Below are 11,052 nucleotides of genomic sequence, written 5' to 3' on the forward strand. Positions count from 1 at the left end.
TAAATATGTAATATGCTTTTTCTTTAATCCATCATCCCCATTTTTATTTTTAATTCAAGATTCACAATCGATATGAAGGCAAGGATGTTTCAAAGCACAAACGGAATTTGGCCATAGCAGGGGGTGTAACATTGTCCGTAATCGTGTCTCCCGTTGTAGCTGCAGTAACTGTAGGTAAGAAATACTTAAAAATAGCTATTACCTCACATTTTGTAGAATTAAAGTTTTGTGGAAGAATTTTGAAAACCAGAGCATCTTATTGTTAAAGGTAAGAGAGTTACTTTTATTTAGAGACAGTAAACTGAGCCTATAGAAAGCCTCTCATTTAGTAATTAAATTGGTTAAAAGTAATATAAACTTAAGAGGCTCGCCTTTGGGGGATAGTTGGTAAATTACTAATGGTTCCCCACCAAGAGAAAGTTTAGAGCCCTGGCACATGAAAGATTATATATATAACCTCATATGTGTCACCTGATAGGCTAGAAGCTTTGAATCTGCTTGCATCCTTTAATAGTTGGGTAAATCCGCTTTGGTCAGGAGTTACAGAACCCTAACACTTTTCTCCTGTACAGTTTCTCTTGAAAAAACCTTCTAAAATGTGTGTTTCTGTGATTTATTTTTTGGATTGTAATGACTAATTTAATTCCTCTTTAGGTATTGGTGTTCCTATTATGTTAGCTTATGTCTATGGTGTTGTTCCAATTTCTCTCTGTCGAAGCGGAGGTTGTGGAGTCTCAGCAGGCAATGGAAAAGGAGTCAGGATTGAGTTTGATGATGAAAATGATATAAATGTTGGTGGAACAAATACAGCTGTAGGTAAGTCCTTTCAGCAAAGGAAGAAAATGTACTTACTAGTGGTAATAGTGTAAGTGGGAGGCTGTAGGTAACATGCTTTGCTCTCTTACTAGTCCTAATAGTTTTCACCCAGAAGTATATCAGAGAAGAGCTGCTGAGGACAGATGAATGGATGAAAGAGGGTGCAATGGTTCTGGGTACCTGTAACCTCCAACAGAAATCTAGTATCTTAGAAAGTCTAGACTTTTAATCTTTTAACTTTGTGTAAAGCATTACAAATCAATAATAAAAGGATAGAAGAGAACTGCAGTTTATAAAAGAAGAAATGCAGATACCCAATGAGTAGAAAATGCCTTCAACCTAATGTTATTCAAAGAATCAGGCATTATTTTTAAAAAATGGATCATATAAAGGCCATCATAGACTACCAGTAGTAGTCTTTTAAAGTACCACTTTTTAAAGTGTGCAAGTTTTTCTTAAATTCCAACAGTTCTCATTAAAGAAGTTGTTCCATGGAAGTACCGGCATACCTTGGAGGTGTTATACGTTCTCATCCAGACCACTGCAATAAAGCAAACATCACAGTAAAGCAAGACATGAATTCTGGGGTTTTCCACTGCATATAGAAGTTACATTTATACTATACTATAGTCTGTTAAATGTGCAGTAGCATTATGTCTAAAAATAAGTGTATATATCTTAATTTAAATATAATTTATTGCTAAAAAAAATTTTAATCATCATGTGAGCCCTCAGCAATTTTGCCTGTGGAGGGTCCTGCTTTGATGTTGATAGTTGCTGACTAATCAGGGTGGTGGTTGCTGAAGTTTGGGGTAGTTGAGGCAATTTCTTAAAATAAGACAACAGTAAACTTTGTAGCAATTGACTCTTCTTCCCTTCCCAAATGATTTCCCATGCAGTACAGTCTGACAGCATTTTACCCCCGGTAAAACTTCTTTCAGAATTGGAGTCAGTCGTCTGAAATCCTGCCACTGCTTCATCAGCTAAGTTTATGTAATATTCTACATCCATTGCTTTCTACACCACTTTCTTTGCTTATCCATAGGAAGCAACTACTTATTTGTGAAAGTTTTATCATGAGATTTGCAGCAATTCAGTCATCTTCAGGCCCCACTTCTAGTTCTCCTGCAATTTCCACCACATCTGCAATTACTTTCTCCACTGAAGTCTAACCCCTCAGAGTCATCCATGAGGGTTGGAATCAACTTTTTGTTATTTCTTTACAACTCCACTTAATGTTGATATTTTGACCACTTGCCATGAATTGTGAAAGTTCTTAATGGCATCTAGAATAGTGAATCCCTTCCAGAAGGTTTTCAGTTTACTTTGTTCAGATTCATCAGAGGAATCGTTGTTTCTGATGAATGGCATGTTTAGCCTTAGAGAATGTATTTCTTAAATCATAGTGTTAAAAGTTGAAATGAACCCTTGATGCATGAGCTGCAGAATGGATGTTGAGTTGGCAGGCATGAAAACATTGATCTTGTCATACATCTCCGTCAGAGCTTTGGGTCACCAGATGCATTGCCAGTGAACTAGTAATATTTTGAAAACAATCCTTTTTTTTCTGAGCAGTAGGACTCAATAGTGGGCTTAAAATATTTAGTAACTTATGTTGTAAATAGATGTGCTGTCATTCAGGCTTTGTTGTTCCATTTATAAAGCACAAGCAGAGTAGATTTAGCCTAATTCCTAAGGGTCCTAGGATTTTTGGAATGGTAGATGAGCAATGACTAGTTTCAGCTTCAAGTCACCAGCTGCATTAGCCCCTAATAAGAGAGTCAGCCTGTCCTGTGAAGCGTTGAAGCCAGGCATTGACTTCTTTCTAGCTATAAGAGTCCTAGATTGCATCTTCTTGCAATAGGAGGTGTTTCCTCTATATTAAAAATCTATTATTTAGTATAGCCATCCTCCTTAAGTATCTTAGCTAAATCTTCTGGATAACTTGTTGCAGCTTCTACATCAGAACTTTCTGCTTCACCTTGCACTTTTATGTTACAGAGACAGCTTCTTTCCTTAAACCTCATGAACCAACACTGCTAGCTTCAAACTGTTCTTCTGCAGCTTCCTCACCTCTCTGTCTTTGTAGAATTAAAGGCAGGACCTTGTTGTGGATTAGGCTTTGGCTTAAGGGAATGTGGTGGCTGGCTTGATCTTCTGTCCAAATACTACAACTTCCTCCATGTCGGCAATAAGGCTGTGTTGCTTTCTTATCATTCATGTGTTCACTGGAGTAGGACTTTTAATTTCCTTCAAGACTTTTTCCTTTGTGTTCACAGCTTAGCTACAAGAGGCCTAGCCTTTCAGCCTGCTCTGACATTCGAAGAATGTTCCTCACTAAGTTTAATCACTTCTAGCTTTTGATTTAAAGTAAGAGATGTGCAGTTCTTTTCACTTAAAAACTTAGGGGCCATTTAGGGTTTTTAATTGGCCTAATTTCAATATTGTTGTGTCTTAGGGAATAGGGAGGCCAAGGAGAAGGGAGAGAGAAGAGGGAACAGCCCATCATCAGTGGAGCTGTCAGAACACACACACATTTATCAGTTGTTAGTATATATATGTCACATATGGGCACAGTTCATGGCACCCCAGAACAATGACAGTAGTAACATCAGAGATCATTGATCACTAATCACCATAACAAATACAATAATAATGAAAAAGTCTGAAATGTGACACAGAGACACCAGGTGAGCAAATGGTGTTGGGAAAATGGCGCTGATAGACTTGCTCACAGCAGAGTTGCCACAAACCTTTTACTTTCTGACTTCCCTGGTGGCTCAGGTGGTAAAGTGTCTGCCTACAATGTGGGAGACCAGGGTTCGATCCCTGGGTTGGGAAGATCCCCTGGAGAAGGAAATGGCAACCCACTCCAGTATTTTTGCCTGGAAAATCCCATGGACGGAGGAACCTGGAAGGCTACAGTCCATGGGGTCACAAAGAGTCTGACATGACTGAGCGACTTCACTTTATTTTACTTGTAAGTATAAATGTATAATCTTTGAAATAAATATCTTTGAAATGCAGTAAGCTGAGGTTTATCTGTAATCAGGCATGTGTGCAAAGATAATGTTCTATTTCCTACCTCCCATTTTCTCTTGGACTCACTCCAATTAGATTTTGGTCCCTACCAGTCCAAAATTTCATCTCTACCACTCCACCAAGGCAGAGTCACCAGGCACCTCCATGTAGCAAATACAGTGGTCAATTCTTGATTTTCATCTTACTATGACAGTATACTTGACATGGTAGAGCATGCCCTCCTTCTTAAAACATTTTCTCTACTTGTTTTCTCATATCTTGCGGCGACTTCTTCTCAGTCTTGTTTGCTGATTCATTTTCTTCTCCTAACCTCTGAATTTTGGAGTTTCCCAGGGCTCATTCTCAGATTTCTTTATCTATACACACTCCCTAGGTAATCTCTATTAAATAATATATGTAGACAGATGACTCTTAAATTTATATCTAGGCTAGAACTGTCCTCTGAACTTCGGTTTGTACATGTAACTCTTCTCTTTAATCTGCACTTGAATGTCTTAACAAGAATTGCAAGCTTGACTTCTCTATAACCAGACTCTTCATTCTCAAACGTGTTGGCCTCTCAGTCATCCTTACCTCATTAAGTAGTCTCTTTATTCTTGCTATTGCTGTGCTAAAACCTTTACTTAAGATTACGGTCCCGTTTCCCTTTTTACCCTACGTCTGATCCATCAGCAGATTCTGCTGGTTCCTTCAATGTTTAGCCATAATTCAACCATTTCTCACGATCTCTATTCCACTAGTACAAACTACTCTCTTGCCTTCGTTACAGTAGTAGCCTCTTACGTGATCCCTTAGTTAGACCTGACTTAACGTTCAGAATTCTCTCAGTGCTTCTGACGGTACCAGGGGTGAGGGAATGGAACCCACAGCCCCTACTATGGCCTGTAAGTCCACCCATGGTCTGTCCTGAGGTGCAGCTTTGAACTCTCCCCTTGTCACTCTATTTTATACCTCCTGCCCTTGATGCTGAGGTGCCAAATACTTCCACCTCTAGGCTTTTAAACCTGAAGTTTCCTCTGCCTGGATTACTCTTCCCCCAGATAATTTCATGGCTCACTCCTTCACTTCCTTTTCAGAGAGGGCCTCTCTCATTACACTATACAAAACAACAAACAGGCATGCGGGCTCTCACACACAGACACGTGCACTCCTCATCACTCTCTCTGCCTTTTACTCCACTTTATTCTGATTTATTTTTTCTCATAGCATTTATCACCATATAATTATATTTATCGCTCTCCCCGATTGGAGCATAAGCCTTTTGAGGGCAAGATGTTTGTCTCCTTGAGTCACTGTGTCCCAGCACTTAGAGTTGTGTTATATAATAGGAGCTCAAATATTAGAGCAAATAAGTAAATTCTCCAGTATAAAGCATGTGAAAAAGTACTGGAAGATTGGACTGTAATGGTATCAGACCTCATAATAACTTATAGACAGTCAGAACTATGGAATATATTCAGAAGTCAACTTTTGACCCATTCTTACTGACCTTGAGACATGCTTACTGAAAACCATCACATAATTTTCCTCCAAAGTCAGCTAAATTTTTCAACAATTAGGTTCTTTATAGAATTCTTAAATCTTCTAGATTTTCTTCTAAAGTGCAGGCGTACTTCATTTTATTGCACTTTGTAGCTCATTACTTATTTTTACAAATTGAAGAAAGTTTGTTGCAACCCTGACTTGTCAGATGATGGTTAGCATTTTTTAGCCATAAAGAATTTTTTAAATCAATGGTATATACAATTTTCAGACATAATGCTATTGCACACTTTGCTATAGTATAGTATGAACATAACTTTTATATGCATTAGGAGGACCAAAACTTCATGATTCACTTTATTGTGATATTTTTGTTTTATTACAATGGTCTGGAACCAAACCCACAGTTCCTCCAAGAGATGCCTGTGGTGACCATTTAAAACTGAGGCCCAGTCCTTAATCCAGCTTCGCTCTGTGAGGTATTTCCCTTTACTCTTATCCCATAGTTATATGGCCCTGACTCCAGACATCTTTTCTATTCCTGTGTGTGTTTTACACTTTATATGAAAATGGATCCTATCTGAAAATCACGGCAGACTCTAAGGAGAGGGAAATTAATAATCACACTAATTTCTTTGAAATATTTGCATTTAGATACAACTTCGGTAGCAGAAGCAAGACACAACCCCAGCATAGGGGAGGGCAGCGTTGGTGGTCTGACTGGCAGCTTGAGCGCCAGCGGGAGCCACATGGACCGCATAGGGGCCATCCGCGACAACCTGAGTGAGACGGCCAGCACCACGGCGCTCGCCGGGGCCAGTATCACCGGGAGCCTGTCGGGGAGTGCCATGGTGAACTGTTTCAACAGGTCAGAGAGCTCCGCGTCATTCTGTTTGCTTCAACGAACTAATTAGATGAGGATTTTGAACACAAAGCACGATTACATATAATCCTGCTGTGTCAGGGTTGAAAACAGTAAGGTTTCAAGTAAGTTTTAAGGTTTCAGAAAATGTAATTTCGTGGCAAACAGTGAATCAGGAGATCTGATGAGGTAAAAACCAAACTTCAGGGATAACATTGTGCCATTTTTCTGTTCACTGCACTTGTCAGATTTTATGGGTCAGTGCTCAAGCTTCTCTGGTGAACACATAAAGGCAGCGATTAAGCCTGTACTTAGATCTATCGGGAGGTAGCCAGCCACGGCTGGATGTTCGCAAACGAGACGCTGGCTGAAGCCTGAGGGGACAGGGGGTGTCAGGATGTCAGGAGTGCGTGTGCTGAGGCCAGAGAGTCTGCCTAGGCCCTGTTCTGTATTAATGGTTATTTAATTCTCACAAAGTCTTTTACCAAAAGCCATATAGATAAGTAGGATAAGTTAAGCATTTTAGTCTCTTGTTTCCTCTTTAATTCACTTTTGTTTATTAGCTTTAGGGGTTTTTTTAATGTAGGGGAAAATACATGAATTAAAAGATGAATCTGTTCTAGTTATCTTATTTTTAGGTAATGTGCTTTTAAACACAAACTCTTAAGTTATAGTGGTATATATTATTATTTTTTTTTTGAGAGTCAGGTGTTAAATTTAGAACCACTTTTAGTATACAGATGCCCAGAATTTTTTGATTCATTGATCTTAGAATGGTTTTTAATGTACTCAGGTTTGGTGTTTTGCACTGAAATAGGGGAAGCAGAGGAGAAGGCAATGGCACCCCACTCCAGTACTCATGCCTGGAAAATCCCATGGATGGAGGAGCCTGGTGGGCTGCAGTCCATGGGGTCGCTAAGGGTTGGACACGACTGAGCAACTTCACTTTCACTTTGCACTTTCATGCATTGGAGAAGGCAATGGCAACCCACTCCAGTGTTCTTGCCTGGAGAATCCCAGCGACGGGGGAGCCTGGTGGGCTGCCATCTATGGGGTCGCACAGAGTTGGACACAACTGAAGCGACTTAGCAGCAGCAGCAGCAGGGAAAGCAGAGTGCCACACCCTAAGTGAGAATAATGGAGCGTGTTTAAGTTAAAATCCTTTATATTCTATTTGTATTACTCTGTTACTACCTTACTTGGCAGACAGCTAATTTTCCCATTTTATTCAGATGACTGGTACTATTCAGTGTGCTACAATGGAATTTGAATAATCAAATAAAAGGAAACTGAAAAAATGCTTATAGTTGTCTCTAAAATTAGCTTCTTGTTACTGAATTATTTGAAGATAAGCTTTCCCATAGTAGTGCTGATATTATGTGTAAATTTGGTCTTTTTCTGATACCCCTCTCTTTAAGGTTGGAAGTACAAGCAGATGTACAGAAAGAACGGTACAGTCTAAGTGGAGAGTCCGGCACAGTCAGCTTGGGGACAGTTAGTGATAATGCCAGCACCAAGGCAATGGCAGGATCCATTCTGAATTCCTACATCCCATTGGACAAGTAAGGAAAAAGTTGTTGTAAAGTCAAAAGTAGTTTTAGATTAATTTGTATTCTATCATTAAGCAGAATTATGGTAAATAATAGTTATCTCTGCTGTTAGGTTCTCTGAAAAATGAAAGTGGTGAGAGATGTCCAGAACAGGCAGATCCGTTGAGGCAGAAGGTAGACTAGCGGTTGCTCAGGGTTGGGGGAGGGGGAGGATGGGACTGGCTGCTAATGTACAGGGCTTCTTTGGCGGACAGTGAAAATGTTCTGGAGTTCGATCGTGGTGATGGTTGGACAGCTGTGAATATACTACAAACCACTGAATTGTGTACTTTAAACAGGTGAATTTATGATATGCAAATTCTCTCTCAATACAACTGTTCTGGAAAAAAAAATGGAGAAGGTAGCATAGTACCTGGAACAGTGTAAGAAGTGAGCGTAGTTGCTTTTTTTTCCCCTTAATTGAAGCATTGTTATAAAGACAGTTCTCTTATTTCAAGGAGTTTTTTTCCATTAGTAGAATGCATCCTGCATTAATTTGTTCCGATGCTTTTATACAGTCTTTGATATTTTCACCCAGAAACCCTCCCCCTTTGATGCATTTGCATTTAATAAAAAAAAAAAAGATGAAGTCAGAAATTTATATTTGTTTCACTTATGTTCCAGAGAAGGCAACAGTATGGAGGTTCAAGTAGATATTGAATCAAAGCCATCCAAGTTCAGGCACAACAGTGGAAGCAGCAGTGTGGAGGATGGCAGTGCCTCCCGAAGCCACCCTGGGGGTTCGTCTGGTGGCTTGCCTGAAGGTAAATCCAGTGCCACCAAGTGGTCCAAAGAAGCAACAGCAGGAAAGAAATCAAAAAGTGGTAAATTGAGGAAAAAGAGTAACATGAAGATAAACGAGACCCGAGAGGACATGGATGCACAATTGTTAGAACAACAAAGCACGAACTCAAGTGAATTTGAGGCTCCATCCCTCAGTGACAGTATGCCGTCCGTAGCTGATTCCCACTCTAGTCACTTTTCTGAATTTAGTTGTTCTGACCTAGAAAGCATGAAAACTTCTTGTAGTCATGGTTCCACTGATTATCATGCCCGCTTTGCTACTGTTAATATTCTTCCTGAGGTAGAAAATGACCGACTGGAAAATTCCCCCCATCAGTGTAGCATTTCTGTGCTTACCCAAACTGCTTCATGTTCAGAAGTTCCACAGTTGAATCATATTGCAGAAGAACATGGTAACAGTGGAATAAAACCCAGTGTTGATTTATATTTTGGCAGTGCGCTAAAAGAAACAAATAACAACCACTCACATCAGACAATGGAATTAAAAGTTGCAATTCAGACTGATATATAGACCTATAAATGCTGCAAAATAATTACCACTTGAAAAACCTTGTTTGGAGCTGGTTGAACTACAGATGGCTGTTTTAATTTTCAAGTTGCCAGCAAAGGCCGGGTTACATAATCATAATGCAGATACGTTTTCTATGTTCAGCAAAGCATTGTGTTTCATGTGGATCTTAATTACCAAACTATGAAATGAAAGCTTTAAAAGTGCATTATCGTAAGGACAATAATTCTTAAGAGAATTATGTTTTGTGTGTTTGCCAGAAATCAGTGCTTGAAGCACATACTTGTGTATTTAGATAGAAATTTGGCTTAATTTATAATCAATATAAAGTACTAATGCAGGTCTACAGCATTCTTAGGAAGAGAACTTGAGGCTTAGGGATAAGTGGTTAGTGACATTTTATTGAAACCACTAAGGGATACTGTTTAAAGAACCTTGCAGGTTATTCTCAGTATATGATATTCTTTGTAACATTTCTGTTCATAACGGCATAAATTTCATTTCTTCTTCACATGCAGTGTGGATATATACAGCTCACGCAGCCCATTTGCTACCATGTGGGTACTTAGACACCTTGAGCAAGATTGTGGCAGTTTGCACAACTTTGAAATAGGAATACCTGGTACTCTATTTAGCTTGTATATTGTTGCCATCTTAGGAGACAAGTGTAAAAGTAGGTAATTAAGTATACTGACAGCACCAAATAAGATATACAAAGCTGCAAAATAAAATTTCATTAGTTTATAAGTATTACAAAGAGTCACCTTTCCCAAAGGGGAACTTTGCACCCTGTTGATCCCTGGTGCCTTGGGAATAGACTGGATTTTAAGGGCCTACTTGTTTGAGAGTTTTGCTGTATTGTTTTCCATAAAGTCCTCCTTAGTCACCTTGGATTATGTAGAAAAATACAGGATAGAGAAACATCAATATAATTATAGTAACAATGCTGAAAAAGTATTAGCCTACCAAAGACACACTCAGGCTTTAGTGAATAACTTTACATAATAACCTCAGTTTTTATAGCACATATCTTCTCCAATCATGAAATCAAAGCATGGCGCAGAGTTTGTACCAAGTACTAAGGAGGGGTCCGTGTATGGCTGGCTTTATTTTCCTTTGCTTTTGTTTATGGAAGATGTTTAACTGACATAAACAAAAGTTGGCCAAAATATTGCCTATACTGTTAACTTCCAGTATAATTCACTTAAATAAAACAGGCTCACCTCAGTGATTAGCAGTTAAAATATTCCATCTTATATGTTTCTATTAAGTATTACCATTATGGTGCTACTAAGCGTTTTCTTTTGATAAGAGGAAAAATGCCATGGGCTGCAGTCTTCTTTCATCACTTTTCTCACCAGGCCCATTAATATGCTTATAACACTAGTGCCAGTTATTTTATTTGATAATGCTTATTATGGTATGTGTATATTTGTCTGCATTCCAACTTTGTTCAGTAGTGAGTGTGTAAACTGCATACATGAAATAAATGTAAATACTAATGTATCGCTGCTGTATGGTTTGTGCACAGGCGTTTTTATAAGAACAGTAACATTCATTTGTCGTGTGGAAAATTCATAAACATTGCAAGCCACTGAGGGGATTCTGCATTCTAGTCTCAGCCCAGAGGGCGGCATCTGCTGAAGTTCTCAACAAACAGTGTTTGAAAGTATCCTTTCTTCATGTCAAAGACCTGCCTTCTTTCAGAAAGAAGCTGCTTTCTTCATACACAGAATTTCTTTTTTTTTTTTTTAAGTAGATTGGTTGGAAAGTAAATAGGTCTGTTACTAAATTATGAAGAGAGAAGCTTTATAAATCCTCATCTTAAAAGTAAAAAGATCTTAACTTTGAAGAGATCCTACCCTGGCGACATTAGGTTATGAAACTACAGTTAAATTCAAGCCAATAATTGTAGTGAAACACTTTGTATTCTTACAACCTCTATAAAA

The 11,052-nt window shown here is 38.8% G+C and overlaps 1 protein-coding gene across 8 annotated transcripts in view; it reads left to right on the forward strand.

The window, feature by feature from the left end:
- The window catches only part of RNF19A (ring finger protein 19A, RBR E3 ubiquitin protein ligase), a 54,709-nt gene extending 44,100 nt beyond the window's left edge, over positions 1-10,609 (forward strand). For all 8 annotated transcript variants that reach the window (XM_043483237.1, XM_043483238.1, XM_043483242.1 and 5 more), the window contains 5 exons: positions 60-174; positions 655-816; positions 5,995-6,208; positions 7,621-7,764; positions 8,416-10,609. In XM_043483237.1, the coding sequence (XP_043339172.1) occupies positions 60-174; positions 655-816; positions 5,995-6,208; positions 7,621-7,764; positions 8,416-9,106 (1,326 nt within the window). In that variant the 3' untranslated portion in view covers positions 9,107-10,609. The remainder of the gene's footprint in view (positions 1-59; positions 175-654; positions 817-5,994; positions 6,209-7,620; positions 7,765-8,415) is intronic.
- The last annotated feature ends 443 nt before the right edge of the window (positions 10,610-11,052 follow it).

This window comes from Cervus canadensis, chromosome 12 (genome assembly GCF_019320065.1).
Source record: "Cervus canadensis isolate Bull #8, Minnesota chromosome 12, ASM1932006v1, whole genome shotgun sequence".
NCBI classification, from domain to species: domain Eukaryota; kingdom Metazoa; phylum Chordata; class Mammalia; order Artiodactyla; family Cervidae; genus Cervus; species Cervus canadensis.